This window comes from Setaria italica, chromosome III (assembly GCF_000263155.2).
Source record: "Setaria italica strain Yugu1 chromosome III, Setaria_italica_v2.0, whole genome shotgun sequence".
In the NCBI taxonomy this organism is placed as follows: Eukaryota; Viridiplantae; Streptophyta; class Magnoliopsida; order Poales; family Poaceae; genus Setaria; species Setaria italica.
Genome location: NC_028452.1, coordinates 9372831 through 9392355, shown reverse-complemented (window position 1 = coordinate 9392355; position 19525 = coordinate 9372831). Strand labels below are relative to the sequence as shown.

Below are 19525 nucleotides of genomic sequence, written 5' to 3'. Positions count from 1 at the left end.
GAAAATGGCTAGTGCGGTGGATGGAGACGAGAAACCGGCCCATCGGGCTAAACAAGATGAAGCCCACATGTCAGTGGCATGTGTTCGTCTTCCTCCCGTCAGCTGCTGTCCGATCTTATCCCCACCTGCCGCTTGCTGCCGGGTAACTGGGCTGCTGGGGGAAGGTCGCCGACGGCATCGATGGCAGATTTGTCTACGATTGCGGATGGAGATGTGACCGAAGAAGCGAAGGGGCAGGAGGCAGGTTCGATCTTCTGTTCTCTTTAGCTTGTGTCTGCTAATTGCTAGCGATGGAATCGTTAGGGTTCGATTGCCTGTTCGAAGATTTACTCGACCTTCATCCATTTACACTGCTTGCTGATAGCTACTGCACATCCAAGAGATGGGTTCAGTGCAAATATTTGATGCCATGTGTACGGTGTACCCTTACAAAACATTGAATTCCCCACATCGTTCGCTTCAGTTAGGCTACTGATGAGGCCCTCAGGTCTCCAAATCAACTAAACTGTCCGATGGTTGAGTGCTGGTTGTGTTTATCACCATCGTGTCTTTGTGAATTTAAGATCAACTTCTGTATTGTCATTGTGAAACCCTTTGAAGTGAAATATGCTTTAAAAACTTAAAAGAAACAACTAGTCATTTAGTAGCCTATACTAATACGCCACTAGAGTCTCAGCAATTGAGCATAGACTTGCCCAGTTCCCACTGTGCTATTTTCCTACTTGTAGATCAGATGCCTGTTTCGTGATGGTTTGTACAGAAGTCAAACTGCCTTTTTTTTTCTGCAAGTGTTAAACTGCTTGTTGAACTGCATCCAGACCAAGGAAGCTCTGAAGGTAGTCATGGTACTACTTTGCAAGACACAATGGAGCGGGACATAAGAAAAGGAAAGGCAGCTCTTGAATCCACCGAACTGATGAGGGAGGATCTGGTTCAGAGTGCTGTTAGTTTTCTGAAACATCCAAAAGTAGTAACCTCTTCGGATGGGCAGAGGCGATCTTTCCTTGAAAATAAAGGACTCACTGTGGATGAAATAGATGAAGCATTTCGACAGTTACAAGTAAGATTCTTTCTCACTTTCTACTTGAATTTTCCCTCCCTGATTATTCTGACTTCTTTCTTTAAAAACTCTTTTTTGTGGGAATTAAAGAGCCCATCTTCTAATTCTTTGAGCGCAAATACGTGCACGTCTCAAGGTATGCAAAGAGACTCCATTTATTAATGATATCTTTATGATCTTCAAGTTTAATTTTAGGTTGATGTATTTGTAGATCCTATCGTGATATTTCATTGTTTGTGTGTGCTTTCCTCTGTAAACAATGGTGATTCAGAATGAACTTTCCCATTCAGCCCTAAATGGCATGATGATGACACATCTAACTTCATTGTGTTAATCTCTTGCCTGCAATTTGTCAGGGGTATCTAATCATTCATGTAGGATTACTCAGGTCAGCACAAGTACACATGATAGTTTTGGCCAGGTATGACTGATATTTATGCTGCAAATTTAAACTACCGTCTTTTCTTCACTGCAGCAGGAAACTGAAGTTGGCACGAAGTGTATGGATGGTTCAGGTTTGCCAATGCAGATCTTCTAGGTTAATTCATGACTATCTTCCTTGATTCCTTATTTCTTACATTCCGACTTTCTTTTATAGAGAGGGTTGAACCTGAGACAGAACCTGTGGCCCCTGTGGTGCCTTGTCATCCAAAATCATATATGGAGGTCAGCTACCTATCTAACATGGGAATAAAATGGCTGCAAGTTTAATCTTTACTCCGCTACAGACTACTGCATACATGATATCTGAAGATGTCTGTGATGCGTTCATTTCGTGGATAGCTAATAGCTTCAATGCTATTAAATTGAACTTCAGAACGTAGAATTGTTCCAAACTTTTTAGGTGCTACGGAATCCATGATTTAAGCAATCCTGTTAGCATGATGTTGGTCCTCAGAGATTAACTCATCTAAAACTGGACTTAGATATTAGTGATAAAATGATATAAAAATGAACAATCTTATGCTGGGTTTTATAGCTAGATCTGGAAGAAGGAAAAACAGCCAGTACCTGTTGCAACCTCAAGGCTCTTTGACCATTGATCAGTGCGGGCTTCTTCCTCCTTCTAGTGATGCAGCATACTTTAGGACATGGGATAGTGGGAAGTTCACTCAATATGTGCTGATATTTAAACATGCTTGTTTTGGTTAGCTATTGCATCGTGAGAATCATGATATCCGCTTCATCTTAGTATGCACTGCCCTTGTTAAGCAAGTAGTAGCATATTAAAAATCAAAATTTAGTCTGGAATTTTGGTATATGTGATTTCATGTTTCAAACACGGGAATTTTTGGTATATGTGATTTCAAGTTTATACAGAGCAGAATTTGGCTTTTAAATTCGGCACTGTATTTGACTTGGCAGATCATGGAAATGATACAAAGGGGTGAGCGGCCAGATGATATCCAGGCATGTCTGAATTTCTTGTTGTCTTCAATTAATGCCCCTACAAGAGAACTATGTAGTTTCATTATTTTATGACCATTTTTTTCTGTTGTGATATAGGATATTAATGATGACCCTCCAAACCCTGATCAACCAATCTCGGAACCCCGTATGGCACCGAAACCCAAGGTTTGCTCTCGAAAACCGACTGCCTAACCAAATGTTTCTCAATATAGATCTCCTTCTTGCATGGTCATGATCCATGGTTGCTGGGAAAGTAGCATGTGTGTAGCATAATTTAGATTATTTTGTGATATCAGTTAGACTTGTTTGAGAGAGGTTGGCTCACATTTAGTTTCCTGGTAAAACAGCCATGGGAAAAGCAAGGTCAAGAAAGTTTGGCCTGGGATTTGAAATCACCATCAAGTGTCTCCAGTGACTTGAGATCAGAGGTTCAACATGATATTACCAACAAGGCTGTGGAGTCAGCCGACGGCTCCAACCATGGGGACTCGCTGGTGCAAGCAGAAGTAGATGCGGGCTTGGAATCTCCCACAGATGATGCTGCCTCCTTGAAGTAGCAACTACAAAATCTCACGGTGGTATAATGAAATGTGGTAGGGGGGAAATGTCTCAGCCTACAGGTAGCAAAAAAAAAAAAAAAAACAGAGAAGATAGAAAGAAAGAAAAAGCTTCGGCCTATAGATGGCTAAAGATGCATCAAATCTCAGTACCACACTGTGTCCTTTAGCCATCTATAGGCCGAAGCTTTTTCATGAGATATTATGCAGTTCTCATGAGCAATTTGAGTTGGGTTTACAAATCAACGTACTTTTCAAACGGGCAAGTACAGAACTTGATCCATTTTCTTTCTGATGGAACAGTTTGTCGATGCAATCTGTATGTGACTGTCGTTCTGATGCACATTATAGTGTATTGATACATGAGAAAATCAACACTCATTCTCGAAAATGTAATGATCTCCATGCTGTCGTCTGAAACGTTTCGAAGGCCAGGCCTGAACCGACGATCCAGCATCTCACACGTGTCGGCTTGGTCGCAAGTCGCAAGCGATGTTTTCTCGGCCAGTATAGGCTTTCCATCTCAAGTGTGAACCCCAGCAGGGTGTGAAAGTCTCGCCGCACGTGTGTAAGTGCATCGAGCTTTATGGCATCCGAATGTGCTCGGTGCGTGTCGTTGGCTGCGCACAGTAGCTGCGTCCCTGTTTCGGCAGGCGTATGGGAGAGCGGTGATGGCCTGATGGGTGTTGATCCTGAAATCTGAAGAGATGTACATGTAGCCTGACTGCCTGTCCCTGTCACCTTTTCTCGAGTTTCCAACGCCAACAACCTCGAGCAATAACCAACCTAACCTTACGCCACACCAGGAGAGACGATCGAGGCGAAAGCTGCGGTAGGCCTAACCGATCCAAACGGTGACCGCCCTTTTTCCTCGCCCAGGCTCTGCTTGCAAGATTCACGACAGGATTGTAATTTGTTTGGAGCCTTTCCAGGTTTGGCGTTGACTTGACTAATTGCTCATTCAGAGTTCAGAGTTTCAGACTCCAGGGTTCGCGTTTGACTCGCATCACGCTCGCGTCAGCAGAGAGGCTTAGCGGCCGTGGCACGTCAAGATGCCATGCGTCATCTTGCAATGGCAGCAATGATTTTCAGATGCCCTGGTGTTAGCGCGGGTTGGGTGGATCATGGACGGCAGAATTGCGAAAATGGCTGCGATTGACACGAGCTTACGACCTGATGGATTTTTCTGGTCCAGAATGAGAGGAGTGGAAAGGACCAACACTTGAATCGAACACGCTCGCCAAGGTAGCAGCGCGTCAAAACGGTAGCCTAACGTTAGGTATTAGGCAGCTTAAACTCTGGTACATGACTTGACGATCTGAACATCCTGCTGTGCTGGCACATGTTTGTCTGAATGACAACGCATGCATAAGGCTAGTTTTCCTCCATTGAATCGAAACAAGGATGGGACTTGAATTGTTTCTTTTTCCCGCGTGATCTCGTCGTCTATCTGCAGCTGTAGCTGACGCAGATAGATGGCGGATGGCACTGGTGGGCTATCATCTGATCTGACGGGCCAAATAAACCACAGATCGAGCAAGTTGACGCGGGGGCAAAGCTGGTGGCTGCTGATCAGCAAACGGTGCCGTCCAACGCCGACGACGGCGCCTCTCTCTCGCCGGCGCCGGATCCCGGTGGCAATTGTGGACGCTGCTCGGCCAAGAGCTCGGATACGCGCCGCGCCATGCGTCCCTTTTGCCGCTATAAACAGGGAGTATAACACGGACTGTGATGCCACTTCATTTCTGAAAAGAACAACCGCACGGAGCTTGCAGGGAAGAATATAACGCGGTGCGAGTCTAAGCGGAAATGGCTGAAGGCCTGAGTCCGTGCCGGTCGTCGATTTCAATGTTTTCCAGGCCAGCTGGTGTTGGCCCGTTGGAGACGATGACCTGAAAGCAACTTTATTTATTGAGCGTCAACCCAAAACTCTGTAATGAAACCGGAGAAAGTCACGGATTATTCACAGGTCGTACCATGGATGCACAGCGCACCGTACTGTGCAAAGTGACCGGGAGTTGAGGCTATCGCCTATCGGTTAATTTTGACATCCTTTTGTTTCCTGAACACTACTTCAAAAAAAGGTGCCGAGATAGCTAGGGATCATGAGCGCCATAATAGCAGACAAGATTGACGCGAAAGCTACACAGCGGGGCACCACCGAAGCTTCAGATCGCCCGGGCTAGAAACGAAGAGCGAATCATGCCGCCTCCTCATCGTGCTGTCCAGCTGGTGCGTGCTAGTGTGTGTACCAGCGTCGGCGGATGGTGCCCGTTCCTCCATTAGGAGGCATCCCTTCCGTCGCAGCGCGATCGCGCATGGTCCCCGGACATTGCGAACACCGCACGAACCCGGACGCACATCATCGTCGGGTAGCAATAGCAAGCACGCCGCGTGCTCGTGATCACGAGTTCTGGACCGGCCTGGAGCCGCCCGCGGTTGATGCGTTGCGTTCATGCGTGCGTGTGCATGCACCTGGTGTCGCCGTCGCCGTCGCCGTCGCCGTGGCGGCGCACGCACGGCACCTGGTCGGCCCGCCCGGGCATCGCATCGCCGCCATCGCACACGTCGCGCGCGCTTGCACTGGTTTTTCGCAAAGTGGCGGGGGGTTCATTCCGTAAAGCAGGAGGGGCGCGTCGGTCGCCGAGTGGGATTCTTGTGTGCCGCCGTGCCGACCCCCTCCGGCCGGGCAGGGCCGGCTCTAAGGGCCCTCAAGCGAGTCGAACATTATGGGCCTTCGAGGATGCCGTCGCCTCTGTTGCATGGGGTCTGAGCCGGCCCTGCGGCCGGGTCGAGCCGTCGATCGAGGTGCTGTGGTCGTCGGGCAGTCTCGTGGCTGAGAGCTCGCTCAGGTGCAGAACAAAGCAGTTGATGGCACGAGAGCTACTGTTGGATCAGCTGAAAATCGCAAACCAAACAGGGGTGTTGATCGCGGATTAATGCCGATTAATTGAGGTGCTCCTCACGCCACCAGGCCCACCACTAGGCGTTCACACTTGGTCGAGAAAAAGGCCATGGCCCAGTGGCCCCGGCTGCTTCTACACTGTTGTTCACACCCACACGCATCTCCCAGGTGAAATCAATTCCTAACCCCCATCATTAACGATAACTCCCACTGAAGCACTGATCACGCATAGTATAATTTTGACTCGAGATGGTTGGTTCCAAACCCCAAAACTCAATAATAATATTCAATTTTCAAATCAGATCAGCGTAACTGAATAATTTGTCCGCGCATGGGAAGTCAGAAGGGGTGCTGGTGGCTCCGGCTGACGCCGTTCACGTTGGCGAAGAAGCCCACGAGCTCCTCCCGGTAGGGCAGGAACGTGCGCCGGGGCGTGCCGCCGGCGGTTCCGCCACCCTTGGAGAGGTACGCTATCCGGTGGGCGGCGGTCACCGTGTCGACCTCCGTGGTGACGGGGGTGGGCTTCCTGCCGCCCGCCGGCGCCGGGGAAGGCTTGGGCTTGGGCTTGTCCTTGTCCTTGGGCGCCTGCTCGTGCGGCGGCGCGGCGAAGAATAGGAACTTCTCCTTGCCGTCGCTGTGGCTGCGGCCGACGACGAGGTCGCTGATGCGGCGCCACCGCGCCATGGACCCCGTGGAGCCGCTCTTCCTGGGCGGCCGCGGGGACGACGCCGGCGACGCGGAAGACGCCGAGCCCGGCCTCCACACGCAGTAGCTCTCCGGAGCCGCGCCCTCCAGGCCGTCCGCCCTGTCGTCGTCCGTCGCCGCGGACGACGACGACGACGCCGTCGACGCCGTGGAGCTGGTGGACGAGTTCCGCGCGCGGGTCTCCTCTAGGAAGAGCCGCCCTAGCTGGCCCCTCACCCGCGGCGCCACTGCCGGAACTGGAACGGACCGCGCCGTGCCGTCGTGGCCTCCAGCTGATGCATGGACGCATCCGCCGACGCCGCCGCTGACAACGCCCCCGAACACCGGGTAGAACGGCCTGATCCGGCCGTCCGCGAACAGCTCGTCGGCCGGGGCGGCGGTGCCCGCGGGGGACTCCCTGCTGACGAACGGGAACTCGAACTCGAAATCCTCGTCGTCGGACGACTCCTCGCCGGAGGAAAGCGGGACTGGAGCGTCGTCGAGGGGCGCCGGCGGCGGCGAGGGCGTGTCGGCAGGCGGCGCGGCGATGGGTCCTTGTAGCTCTTTCATTTGGGGGATTCTCACCTCCATGGCTGCGACTGCGAGCTTTTTCCGACGACGCTTTTGCGTGGCGCGCGGGGAGAATCGTGGGGAAGGGAACGAGGACCGAGGGGAGACGGCGGGGGATAAGAAGAGGCCGGTGTTTATAAAGGAGGCGCGGGTGGGGGACCGGGGACGTTTGAATGGTGGGGATGGCACGGTGGGGCAGGCCTTCCAGAAGGTCACTAGTGCTAGCAAGTCTTCGGCCTGTTTGGATAACAGGGCTCCTATCTCGATGTTTGGTTAATTAGAAGTACTAAATATAAATTAATTATAAAATTAATTACATAGAGGAAGCTAATTTACGAGAGAATCTATTAAGTCTAATTAGTTCATGATTTGACAATGTGGTGTTCCAGTAACTATTTACTAATAATGGATTAATTAGGCTTAGTAGATTCATCTCGAACTTCTGCAATTAGTTTTATAATTAGCTCATGTTTAATATTTCTAATTAGCATTCGAACATTTGATATGACAAAGGTTAAATTTTAACCCGAGGATCAAACACGGCCTTTGTTTTTGTACTTTTTTGTGATGCAGGTGAATGGGCGCAGTATTATCCGTGAGCCTCCCTCCGTGGGATTTCTCACTTTTCTGATTTCATCTCATCTCATCTCATCCGGTCATTGATATAATCTTCTCTTTACACATGCAGCACCTGTATCAAATTTTTATAATTCTATATTGCATGCAAGTTGCGTATATAGCCGTACTGTACGCATTATGCACGGTCATTTCACTTTGCAAAATCCCGCGCGCGAGCCAGTAAAATAGCAGTGCGGAGGAGACCGCACCGCCGTGTCGCCGTGTCCACACCGGTCGGTCTCTGCCATCGGCGACTGCAAGTCTACGCCCCCTCTACGGTGGCGTGACAAGACAACCGGTGTCGCGAGATGGGATAATCAACAACGACTCGCATGATTCGCGTGCCTGCCCCCACCGCGAGAGCGAGAGCGAGACTCGCGAGCGCATGCATGATCATTCCCTTGGACTCCAAGTCTCATCTCGTCTCGGCCGGCCCCGGGCCCGGGCCCCTTTCTGTTGGGAACGAAGACCGCCGGCGGCTCCTCCCAGTCCCATGATTTGTCAACGAGAAAGTGCGCTGCTGTGTGCAGTGTACTGTACTCTACAGCGGAAAGAGACACGCCTGCTTCTGTCCGAGTGATCAGGAGGGCTACCGGACCTCGTGGGGTCGCCATCGCCGATCTTCCCCGCGCGAATCACCTGCTAGGCTTCCTGAGCATAGCGGCGAGATCCGGTGATCTCGTCCTCGATCCGCTGCCATTGATGCGTTCCCACGCCAACAGCGAGATCGCCTGGCTTTGTGGCGGTGCGCGACCCCGCGCGCGCGCGTTCCCACGCCGTTTACACCGGGCGGCACCGGCGGACGGCGGCGGCAGCAGCTCGCGGACGCAGCACCAGCAGGTTGACAACACGACACGATGCGTACGCCCCTTGTGGGTTGATTAAGCGAGACAGTCTGGATCGGACTCTAGGCTCTGTCCCCGATTCGTGTGGTGTACTGTGTACAGTAGGAGTGGTACCTTTGCTAGCTCGCTTGTGTGCCTCACCATCGTTGATTAACTCCGTTCACACCACTGTTGCATTGTTGGTGAGGGGGTGTTTGGCTCCCAGCTGCACAGTGCGCCGGTGCGTGTCCGCGGCATGCGGCCCATGCAGCTAGGCCGGAATCAGCCTCGGGCGAGGCGCGGCGGCGCTCGGCGCGGCTTGGTACTTGGGCTGACAAGTTCAGGCTTACGAGAGGGACTGACTCTTTCTTATGGGGCTGCACCACCAATGCTGGGCTGGACGGAGTGGGCCGCACCCGCATGGACCGAAACAGACTGGGCCAATGATTCTTCCCCATTCGGCCATTCCCACGTCTTTTGTTTGAAGAAACTGGAAATCCTATTAATCTTCCGGAAGAAATCCGTTGTCTGAGATGGGTGCAAACTCCAACCAACATATGAGATCTGAGGTGGAGAGCACCATGAGCATGCATGACTGTTGTGGTGGATCTGGACATACTCCCTCTGTATAGGAAAAGAGAGTCGTTTTGGATAAGGTTTGGGTCAAACATTGGGAATATAAATCATGAATAACTTTTAAGTTGTTGGGTTTGGAAATGCGAAAGCTATATAAATAGATTTGTTTTGAAAAATACTTTCATAAAAATATACATATATCACTTTTTGCTAAATATTTTTATAAAAACAAGGAGTCAAAGTAATGCTTTGGAGACCGTGTCGCTGTCCAAAACGACTTCCTTTTCCTATACGGAGGGAGTATGTCTGCTTTGCTCCTTTGTAAGGGTGGGGAGGGAGGGAATCTTTTTGATTGAAAACTTTGATCTCATTTTTCTCTCAAACTGTGAATACGTTTTGAATCAGTTGAATTCTGTTTGAACTATTGTGTTCCTGAGAATTAATGTAACACAATGAAATCCAATATGACTATGTTTTGTTGTATTTTTAAAAATCAACATTTTAGATGAACTATCTTAATATTTTTTAACGGAAAAAAAGTTGATGAACGTCAAAAAAATGTTGAGCCAAAAAATGTTGGTGAATGTAAAAAAGTTAAAATAAATGTTGGTACATATAAAAAGTGTTGGTGGCAATTAATACAATTTTTTTAAAAAAATGTTGATGAATGTCAACAAATGTTGATGGAGTTTAAAAATGTTGTGCATGGGTTGTTACGGGTTTTAAAAATACATTGCTTATCTACTTTCCAGAAGATATATAGAAGTTCCAGACGAAACTCTGAAAAAGAAAAAAGATGAAGAATTCGTGTACTCAGTAAGGTGTGACTCAATGAATGAGTTGCATGTCAACATCTCATAAACAGAACATTGGGCTTTCATGTCAGGAAGTTGGCGCCCTGCTCCTGCATCAACCCAGAGAATTTTTTTTCCGTGTTTCCATCTTTGCTTTTGGCTGTTTTGCGTTTGCATTCTACCCCTGATCTCTGCGGCGGCTGCTGCTGCTGGTCGTCAGTCAGACCGTGTCAAAAGTGGACGCCTTCCGTTTTACAATCGACCAGGCATAAGACCTGTGCTTGCGCCCACAGGAACTTGTCTCTCGCCCCTTCCCTTCCACGAAGAATTTCAGCGTTGCGTACAGATTTAGCATCTCAACTGAAAGACCAAGTCCGGTGTAGAAGAAATCGTCGTGCGTGCATTGTCACGGGATGTTTGGATCCTGAGCTAAAGTTTAGTCCGTCTCACGTCGAATATTCGGAGGCTAATTAGAAATACTAAATATGAGCTAATTACGAAACTAATTACACAAATGGAGGCTAAACGGCGAGATGAATCTATTAAGCCTAATTAATCCATTATTAGCAAATGGTTACTGTAGCAGCACATTGTCAAATCATGGACTAATTAGGTTTAATAGATTCGTCTCGTCGTTTAGCCTCCATCTGTGTAATAGGTTTTGTAAATAGTCTATATTTAATACTCCTAATTAGTATCTAAACATTCGATGTGATAGGGACTAAAGTTTACCCCTTAGTGTCAGTTTGGTAGCTTAATTTGATTATGATTTTTTATGGGAGCTAATTTTCTTAAAGAAGTGATTTTGGGGTCGAAAGTAATTCTCTTTTATTTTGTAGCATGAACTCTTAAAATCAGGATGGAGAATCATTTCATAGGATCAGGAGAAACTATTTTTTCAGCTCCCAGCCTCTTAGTTCATTTCAGAGAATCACTTCACAGAATCACCAGAGAATCACTTCTCTCTGAAAAATTATTTAGCGGAGCTCCTACTAGATTCAACCGAGAATCAGCTCTGAAAGCTCTACCAAACACACTCGTACTGGCTCGCACTCAAAGAGTCACAAATGACGTAACATCGGAGCACTTTGCTTAGACAAATCCGCTTCTCCCACCCCCGCGGATTCGGCCTCCGATTAGAAATGCAGGCTGGCTGAGTGGATGACTGGGTCGATCGGGTCGTCGGGTAGCAAGCATTGGCATTGCCCTGGGTCGCAAGGCACTGAGCGTGAGCTTCAAGTTTGTGTTTCCGTTGGCTGTTCGTTTTGCATTCTTCTCCGATCCGGTGCTCCGTGACAGAGGCTGCTACTGCTGGTAGTTATCTTGTATCGCAGTCATGTCGTGCCCATTTTTTCCCTACCAGGCGTGAACGTGTATATGCTTGTGCCCGCATGATTTTTTTTTCTTCTCTGGCTCCTCTTTCAGGTTGAATCGTTGCTTTACAGATAAGCCCTTTTTAGGCGTGGGTGATGTAAGATGTAACGTCCAAGCACTGTCGTCAGAGAAATCCGTTCCTCCTAAGATCCCACGGCTTTTGGCCGGCGGCCGCTGAGCACACGAAGGATCTAATCCATGGAGGAGCTTTCCGATAAAGCGGGGCCCATCACTTCCCACGGAAAATCCAGATTACCAGGACACCTGGCCCACCTGCGGCCGCCGACCGCCGGTGCGCAGCAAGAAATCGGCTGGAGCCGGCCGGCGATTGAGCTCAACGCCCGAACCGGAACGCTTACCGGCTGATAGGAAACCATGTCACGGGGATCAAAGATTCGGGCCGCTCGGCTGCAAAGGGCCACCTGTAAGCTGCAATTCTGCAAAGCGGCTGTTGCAGGTGGATTGTCAATAGCCGCGCGAGGCTGGTGATTGGACTCTCCCTGCTTCGACAATCCCCGGGTCAAAAGGAATGGCGCCGCGCACCAAATGCTCGCCGCAGCACGTGTTGAAGGAATGAAGGCTCTCCGAAGAAATATGCACATGTGTTCGGTTTCCTAACCACTCCGTCGCCCCTTTCTTTTTCCCAACTTGCTTAAATATGAGCAAAGTGAACATTAGGAAACATCAGGGAGGGCGCCTTTGCTTTGTTTCCAGCACGGCTTCCTTCTGGAAGATCACACTTCTAAGTTCTAATACCCTGCACTTCCCTCACTCCCTCTCTCACGCCAATCGCATGAGACTTTCGGGACGGAGACAAGCGGCGAACGGGGCAGCTGGCGAAACCTGAAGCTCGGTTAATTTTGGATGGCTCATCTTACCACACGGCATCAGGTGAAAAGTGAAACGTTTCTTTTTTAAACGCCCTTTTCGAACGAAGGGGACGTGATTACGTGAGTGCTAGCGGTAACGCATGCCCTTTTTTTTCCCTTTGGTTGAGACATTTCGGGTTATCCGTACCAGCCAAACGGCCCAACCCAACCGTCGTTGCACTTGTACGCACGGATCAAGCCAAGCCGAGCCGAGCGGGACGCAGCGTCCCAAGTAAGCTAGGCAGCCCACGCCGCCGGTTCAGCCGGAGCCGACGATGATGATGCGTGACACGGCTCGCGCGAGCCAAGTGTGGCAGCAACGGCAACCGGGCGCAGGCGGGCGGGCCACAAACAAGGCCAGCTTTATATATCCACGCCTCACGCGCGACCCTCCACCCACCGATCACAGTTCACAGGGGTACAAAATCCCGAGAGCAGAGTACGCGACGCTCTTGCCCACCACCACTCTGTTGAGGAGGAGGCATTCACTCCACGGCACGGCGAGGCGGGGGCGCCAAGGCAGGACAAGGCCAGGAGGAGGGCATTAGCGGAGGCGGAGGCGGGGGACATGGGGGTGCTGCGGAGCACGCAGAGCCTGGAGGCCGAGGTGGAGGAGATGCGCGCCGCGCTGCTGCTCCACGGCGGCGCGGGCTTCGGCGCCCGGAGGTCGGGCGGCGCCGCGGCGAAGCGCGCGGCCCGGCCCGAGGAGGCCGCCGGCGCGGAGGCGCGCACCGTGTGCGTCACCGGTGGCACGTCCTTCGTTGGGTTCGCCGTCGTCGACCGGCTGCTCCGCCACGGGTACAACGTCCGCCTCGCGCTCGAGACGCAAGGTTAGTCGGTCTGTCACGGTTACTCGAGAAATTGGGGGGCTTCAGGGATGGGCGTCGGGTGCGTTGCGTTTCTCCTCGCATTTCGCGGTGGGAAGTCTGCGGAGTTGGTTGCCCGCCCTCTGTTTCTGGAAATCGTTTTCACTGATTGGGATTGGCCGATTGGGAATGTGAACTGCCCCTTCCTGCCTGCAATGCTGTCGTTTTACTTTCTCGTATCGTTTCGTAGATACGCCAAATTTTACTAGGAGTCCCTTCCCCGCCACGAGATGTTCATTGATTCAGTTAAATTTCGTAATGCGGAAGTTTTTGTCTTGTGTCGCGGTAAGAAAAATTAGGTTCAAGAGTAAAGGTTAGTAGTTTAGAATGTAGTCGTGTTTGACTTCCGTTTGTCCCGTCCTAATCCTAGGTTTACAAAAAAATGGCTCTTATATTTGTTGTAGCTGGGCGACCGTCGTCTGTGTTATTCAATTCCTATTTTCTATCCGTGTGCTTCGGTGTATGCTGTGCGTTGCCTGGTGGGTTGGTGGAAAATCCCCCATTCGAGGTGTCTGTCTACAAGCTTGAGAGACCTTTCAGTGATTACATTCCCATAATTTTCTACCTGGTAATAAAGAGGGTTTGCACTTTGCACGAATGATACTTAGTGCCTCCACGTTTGGTGATAGGAAACCATATATTCACACAACATATGCCCATTTTCGTTCCAATTAGGTCACCAGCAGTGATGTGTCTAAATGCTGACTTCTACGTACATGGTTTTCTGCTGCAAGCCTGCAATTATGCAGTTTTAGTTGAACGTTGCATCATAGTTGGTCCACGCATATGACCACATCACTTGTAGTAGTTGATAACTTGATATTTCACCAACGAAGCTTTCCTGGCCCACAGGAAATCTGCGTAGCCCTTACGAAGTTACGATCAAACTGAACCTGTCACTCTTTTTGCACGTCAGGAGTCTGCCTAGTCATGGAAAAGAGATGTCCCATACTTCTCCCACCATTTCACTCCTTTTAAGGGGACGCCATGTTTCTTAGGTTTATTTTGTTTCCAGTGACGTAGAACCAGGGGCGGATCCAGGCAAACGAGCCATTGGCGTCACCTCTATGGCATCATAATATCATCTTATCTAATAACCACCAATAAACATTCATTTCTATAGAGATAAGCAAAACCTATTGGTGTCCTAGGACACCATAAAAACAGCCTGGCTTCGCCCCGGTGTAGAACATGTCACTATATACAATCAACTTTGCCCAAGGCTGCATCAAGAACATCAGTAAATGCTTTGTCAACTATTCTAGGATCGTATAAACCAAATTGTATTCCTAAATTTTTGTTCACTTGCAATAAACTGCTATTGCCTTGTAGCAGATACAAGCCTTTTCTTTGGAACCAATGGGGAGCATAGGAGTTGCATTTCTTATAAGGTTGTCTTCTTTGTTAATAGTGCACTGATAAGTTCACCTCATCTTACCACCTCACTGAAAGGACCATTAAGGCAATTAATTTGATACTAATTGATTGATGATGCATCGTGTCCTGTCCCTGCCTTGTTACTTCTAATTGCTTGCCAAATAGGGTTGACCATGGGGCAAGTTACACACAGAGACATTTATGAAAAAAAAGGTTTTCCAAATATCATTTTGTGTTGTATCTGTGAATAAGTTTTTTCTTTAAGGGGGTGGTGATTTTAGACGTTATTCTCTAGTAAAATTGACTTCATTTAGTGTGACATGATGTTCTCTTTCCTGTTTTCTCCTTTGGTGTTGTACTCTTCTCTAATGTTCTATGAAGCCTGCATATTTCCCCTCCTTCAATAAATATGCATCCACACGCTTGCTATGTACAGAAAAGAGGAAAAGTCGTACCAGAGAACATGACCATATATTATAATTTTTAGATATTGCGTTCAAAATGAGTTCTTGATTACTATGGTATTTCATAATGCTTGTTTGGGTTATGTTAAATGGAAAATAAAAGTGGTCGCTGATTGTTTGCCCTTTTGGGAACATAATATTCCAACTTGATTACTTTGAGGTGTGTAGAGGCAGTTTCACCTTTTTGGGACAGGACAGTTGTGACCATAGCCTGCATGCGTTCTTATCCAAATTCTTAGTCAGCAACAATGTGACAAGGGAAAAAAACTATATTTACTCCATGCAATGCTTGATCACATAATGACTCATTGTCAGTTCCAAAAATGACCTCAAACAGTTTAAAAGAAACTAACAACTGTCCATGTGTGGTTTCCAAACTTGATATGTTACTCTTACTCATTATGCATGTTGACATGAATTGGAGCATTCCTTATACAAAAATGATCTTACTGAACTTTCTGTCAAATCAGATTAGCTTTTTATGTGTTTCTTACTTTGTTTTGCTATCGTAGAGGACCTTGACAAGCTGCGGGAGATGGAGATGTTTGGCGAGAATGGAAGGGACAGGGTTTGGACTGTTATGGCAAATGTGATGGACCCAGTGAGCTTGCATGAAGCTTTCGACGGCTGTGTTGGTGTCTTTCACACCTCATCACTTGTGGATCCAGGGGGCATCTCCGGTTACACGGTGAGCTACTCAACCTGGATTGATGTTTATACTGTCAGTACTTTTTTTAACAGAGTACTTGGTATTTATATCCCTGAAATTGTGCGCGCAAAGGTAGGCTAGATAAATTTCTCCCTTGTTTGTTTGTCTAGGAGATCTGGTTTTTAACTTTTGATAGTGTTATGCTCCTGCTTCTCAACGTATGTTAACACAGAAGTATTTGTACTATCCTTGTCAAGGAATACTAGAGATGCACATTATGGAATTTAGGTAGATGCCAACTTGAAACCTAAATTAAAAGATTTGCTGGCATTAGTTTTTTTTTAAAGGCATATGTCATGAGGCATGGCTAAAAATTCAGTCAGATGTCATGATAAAGATTAAAAAATCAGACCTAATAGTTTACATCGCTATGTCAGTTACAGTTAGTGATTGGCTTTGAACAACCTTGCCAAAATTTTGCAGTATGAACTATGAACTGCTGACGGCACGCATGCCTTAGAATGGTCACGTGAAATGGCTTGACTGAGGCCATCTGTATTCTGTGCCGCATATTACTACACGCTATCTTTCCTAATTTAGGTCTGAACCAGGGGGATTCCGGATTTTCTAAATATAGGAACGCTGACTACTAATCTAACTATCATATAGACATTGGTTGGCACGATGCTCCCCTCGGATGGTGAATCCTACCATCAACCATTGTTTTAGAACTTTCCTGAGACTACCACGGTTTGATTTACAGAAGGCTTTGTCAGCGTTTGACCTCTCAGAGGTGATAACCAGCCTGATGTCCTTTTGGCCCAAAGGATACCTACTACTGGTGTTAGGTAAATGTTTAGCAACTGCAAAAATACACCTGGACGCTGGAAACGAATTAAATATATTTGTTCAAATGTAAGCTTTAATTGGTTGCAAGTTTGCTGTTATTATATTCTTGTGTAAGTGTTCCATAGTGCAACTACCAAATCCACTAAGATTGGTACCGTGAAGACTTCATTAGACCAAGTCTGATGTTGCCACTGCCACCCCTTACTTTAGTAGCCTCATCATAGATATTGATGCAGCTCTTTCTTTATACATGTCACACATCTCTATATATTTATTTAAGCTGGATTAGAAATATACATTCCGAAACATCTTTCTGGCATGAGATTCCAAAGCATCTAACTTCAAAATGAAGTCTGCATGCTCTTTACCCATATATATGTAACCTGTGTATCAGTTGCTGCCCTCTTTAACATTTGAACATAGACATGAAAGGCATCCAATTACTCTTTCGGTTTGCAGTGGAAAGTTCATCTTGTTGACAAAAAAGTATGAACATTTGAGGATGCCTCCCCCTTTTCAGCTGTAGTGGTTAACAGTGTCGTCACTGAACAGCTTTTAAGTCAAGAATGACTCAATGAAACCCATTAGTTAGGTGGTCTATTTGTCCTTTATTGTCATTCCGTACCAAATATATTTTACTTTTGCAGCTGCCTTTTGCAAGGTGCCTCTTAGATCTTTTGTATAATCATGAGATAAAGATTTGCCTTTACATTGCAGAAATCCCATTGGTCTTGATTTTTCTGCACACACGAACTTTCTACTAAGTTATATGCACAACTAGATAAGCACAACGATCCTCCACCATGATCAGGAGCCAGTGTTCAAGGCATGATTGCTAGTTGGGCAGTCATAATCACATGGACCATAGCACATCAATATGCCAAGCAAAGCCATCGTTTGCAACTAGAATTATAAAGTATTACTTCTATAGATGGCATGAGGCTATGACTAGTAGCTGAAGTGCACTTGCTAGAGATAGTAATGCCATTGCTACAATATTGAAAAATGTCAAGGATAGCAGAATCTGTCTATGATGTTTCTCAGCCACAAAAAGGAAAAATTAATACATAGTAAACTAAACTAATCTAGGCAACTTATTTGCAATTCCCAATCATGTGATCTTAAGAATGGAAAATGCCTGATGTTTTAACATTTAACATTATTCAGGTTTCACAATCAGCATTTTGTATATATATTATTAATTATTAGAATTATTATTCTAAATTGCTTCAAGAGCTGTAACTGTGATGTCAAAATGTGTGGCTTTACTTAACTTCTGAATGTCAAAGTCAACAGAAACACATGGCACGTTTGGAAGCCAAAGCAGCAGAGCTCGTGGTTGAAGCATGTGTGAGGACGGAGTCCGTGAGGAAGTGCGTTTTCACCTCGTCGCTGCTGGCATGTGTCTGGAGGCAAAACTACGCTCGTGACCGCAGGTTCCCAACCACCGTTGACGAGAACTGTTGGAGCGACGAGAGCCTCTGTCGCGACAACAAGGTAAGTAGGAACATAGCAAAGACAACGACTGTATTGAATAGCACCCCATTCTTATAGCTACACAATGTGAAGAAACAATCGCAATTTTACTGAACACACGATACCATAATGTTAATGGTGGGGCCTAAACATTTGCAGCTCTGGTTCTCACTCGGCAAGACGATGGCGGAAAAGGCGGCATGGAGGGCGGCACGGGGAACAGACCTGAAGCTAGTGACCGTATGCCCTGCACTCGTAACAGGGCCAGGATTCCGGAGGCGGAACCCTACTCCATCCATTGCCTACCTCAAAGGTGACTCTACTACTGCTATCGTGGCATCGTCAGTCCAGTGAACTACCTTAGCCGCAGCTGGCTACGCCGTACCTTCTACCGTTTCTTTTGCAGATCAAGAGCGTCTCTTGATGATCATAGTAACTCGAGTTCACCACATTTACGTTATCTGTGCGTGTGTGTGTTTCCGCAGGAGCGCACGCCATGCTGGCTGAAGGCCTGCTGGCCACCGCGAACGTGGAGAGGGTAGCGGAGGCGCACGTCCGCGTGTACGAGGAGATGAACGGCACGGCCGGCGGGCGGTACATCTGCTACGACCACGTGGTGCGGCGAGCCGAGGAGTTCGCCGAGCTGCAGCGGCAGCTGGGGCTCCGCGCCCCCGCCGGCAGCAGGGTTCCCGCGGCGTCCGAGCCCGACGGCGACGACCGGGCGGCGCGGTTCGAGCTCTGCAACCGGAAGCTGACGGCGCTCATGTCCGCGCGGAGGAGGTGCACCTACGACGCCTACATCCCCGTGTCGTACGAGTGAAAAGTTTGGGGGGCGGCGAGCTGTATGATGGTAGGAGAGAGGTGAGGTGATGCTGGTGTGACGTTGTACATAGCCTCGATGCATCAATAAAACTTTGCTAGGTAGAGTGTTGTGCAACCTGACAACCAATTCCGTCACAGCAGAGAACTGAGCGACGGTAGAGCAGACACGGCACAGCGAAGGCAGAGGGTGGGTCACGAAGAACAACCAATTTGGCGGAATAGAACAGATCGACGATAGCACACAACAGCACGACATAGCGGAACGGCACAACCAACCAATTTGGGGACATTTAACTATTTGCCAATGAGGATCTCTGAAAACGCAAGGCAAGCAAGACCATCAGCCAATGAACTGGCCTGTTTTGACAGGGCCCATCGGTAGTCACTCCAGTGGGCCGGAATTCTCGCAACAAAATGAAATGAGAGATGGTCGAAAGCATCCTCTTCCTCCGCGCGCCTACGCATTTAGTCGAGCGCCTTTCGGGCGCAGCTCCCATTTCCCAGCCTCCCACGCGGCCACAGCTTCAAGCTCAGCCGCGTGGTGCTGCTACGCGGGCGGTACTGGAGTTGGCCGGTTGGCTAGATGAGACGGGACAGATCGCGACGCGCTTGGGGTTGGGGGGCGGCGCCGACAGCGCGCCTCCACGCTCCTCCGCCTCTTCGCGTGGCGCTTCCGTATCGTACCCTCAGCAGCTCCGACCCTTTCAGCAGCTGCTACGCCGCAGCCGCTGCCGACGGCCACCTCGCTACCGGTTAGCATCCTCTCCCCGTCTCCCGCTTC

General features: G+C 48.5%; 3 protein-coding genes across 7 annotated transcripts; 2 read left to right on the top strand and 1 right to left on the bottom strand.

The window, feature by feature from the left end:
• Positions 1-86: 86 nt before the first annotated feature.
• LOC101770390 (peroxisomal membrane protein PEX14) lies at positions 87-3418 on the top strand. 4 transcript variants are annotated; one of them, XR_002677174.1, is made up of 10 exons: positions 87-244; positions 819-1060; positions 1151-1196; positions 1417-1448; positions 1536-1575; positions 1659-1726; positions 2426-2470; positions 2567-2635; positions 2818-3120; positions 3215-3418. XR_002677174.1 is itself a non-coding variant. In XM_004961068.4 (9 exons), exons 1-9 carry the CDS (start codon positions 181-183, stop codon positions 3025-3027), a joined length of 813 nt encoding a protein of 270 aa, XP_004961125.2. In that variant the 5' UTR covers positions 87-180; the 3' UTR covers positions 3028-3418. The 4 variants fall into 4 exon arrangements, 3 of the variants coding, with proteins under 3 accessions (XP_004961125.2, XP_004961124.2, XP_004961126.2); XM_004961068.4 differs by having other exon boundaries at positions 1539-1575; positions 2818-3418; XM_004961067.4 differs by having other exon boundaries at positions 2818-3418.
• Positions 3419-6182: 2764 nt separating this feature from the next.
• Positions 6183-7282, bottom strand: LOC101769981. The gene has a single exon (XM_004961065.3). The coding sequence runs from the start codon at positions 7205-7207 to the stop codon at positions 6272-6274; it is 936 nt and encodes a 311-aa protein (XP_004961122.1). The 5' UTR covers positions 7208-7282; the 3' UTR covers positions 6183-6271.
• A 5350-nt stretch (positions 7283-12632) lies between these two features.
• Positions 12633-19191, top strand: LOC101769577 (cinnamoyl-CoA reductase-like SNL6). 2 transcript variants are annotated; one of them, XM_012844345.3, is made up of 6 exons: positions 12633-13071; positions 15461-15636; positions 17743-17943; positions 18082-18235; positions 18408-18783; positions 18886-19191. In XM_012844345.3, exons 1-5 carry the CDS (start codon positions 12810-12812, stop codon positions 18740-18742), a joined length of 1128 nt encoding a protein of 375 aa, XP_012699799.1. In that variant the 5' UTR covers positions 12633-12809; the 3' UTR covers positions 18743-18783; positions 18886-19191. The 2 variants fall into 2 exon arrangements, with proteins under 2 accessions (XP_012699799.1, XP_004961121.1); XM_004961064.4 differs by lacking the exon at positions 18886-19191 and having other exon boundaries at positions 18408-18879.
• The last annotated feature ends 334 nt before the right edge of the window (positions 19192-19525 follow it).

Bases quoted from the DNA above. Each gene is read 5' to 3' on its own strand.
- LOC101770390 (XM_004961067.4), top strand. From the start codon at position 181: ATGGCAGATTTGTCTACGATTGCGGATGGAGATGTGACCGAAGAAGCG. The intron at 1,061-1,150 runs GTAAGATTCTTT...TGGGAATTAAAG, and splicing joins AAGCATTTCGACAGTTACAA to AGCCCATCTTCTAATTCTTT. The intron at 1,727-2,425 runs GTCAGCTACCTA...TTGACTTGGCAG, and splicing joins ATCCAAAATCATATATGGAG to ATCATGGAAATGATACAAAG.
- LOC101769577 (XM_012844345.3), top strand. From the start codon at position 12,810: ATGGGGGTGCTGCGGAGCACGCAGAGCCTGGAGGCCGAGGTGGAGGAG. The intron at 13,072-15,460 runs GTTAGTCGGTCT...TTGCTATCGTAG, and splicing joins CCTCGCGCTCGAGACGCAAG to AGGACCTTGACAAGCTGCGG. The intron at 17,944-18,081 runs GTAAGTAGGAAC...AAACATTTGCAG, and splicing joins GCCTCTGTCGCGACAACAAG to CTCTGGTTCTCACTCGGCAA.
- LOC101769981 (XM_004961065.3), bottom strand. From the start codon at position 7,207: ATGGAGGTGAGAATCCCCCAAATGAAAGAGCTACAAGGACCCATCGCC.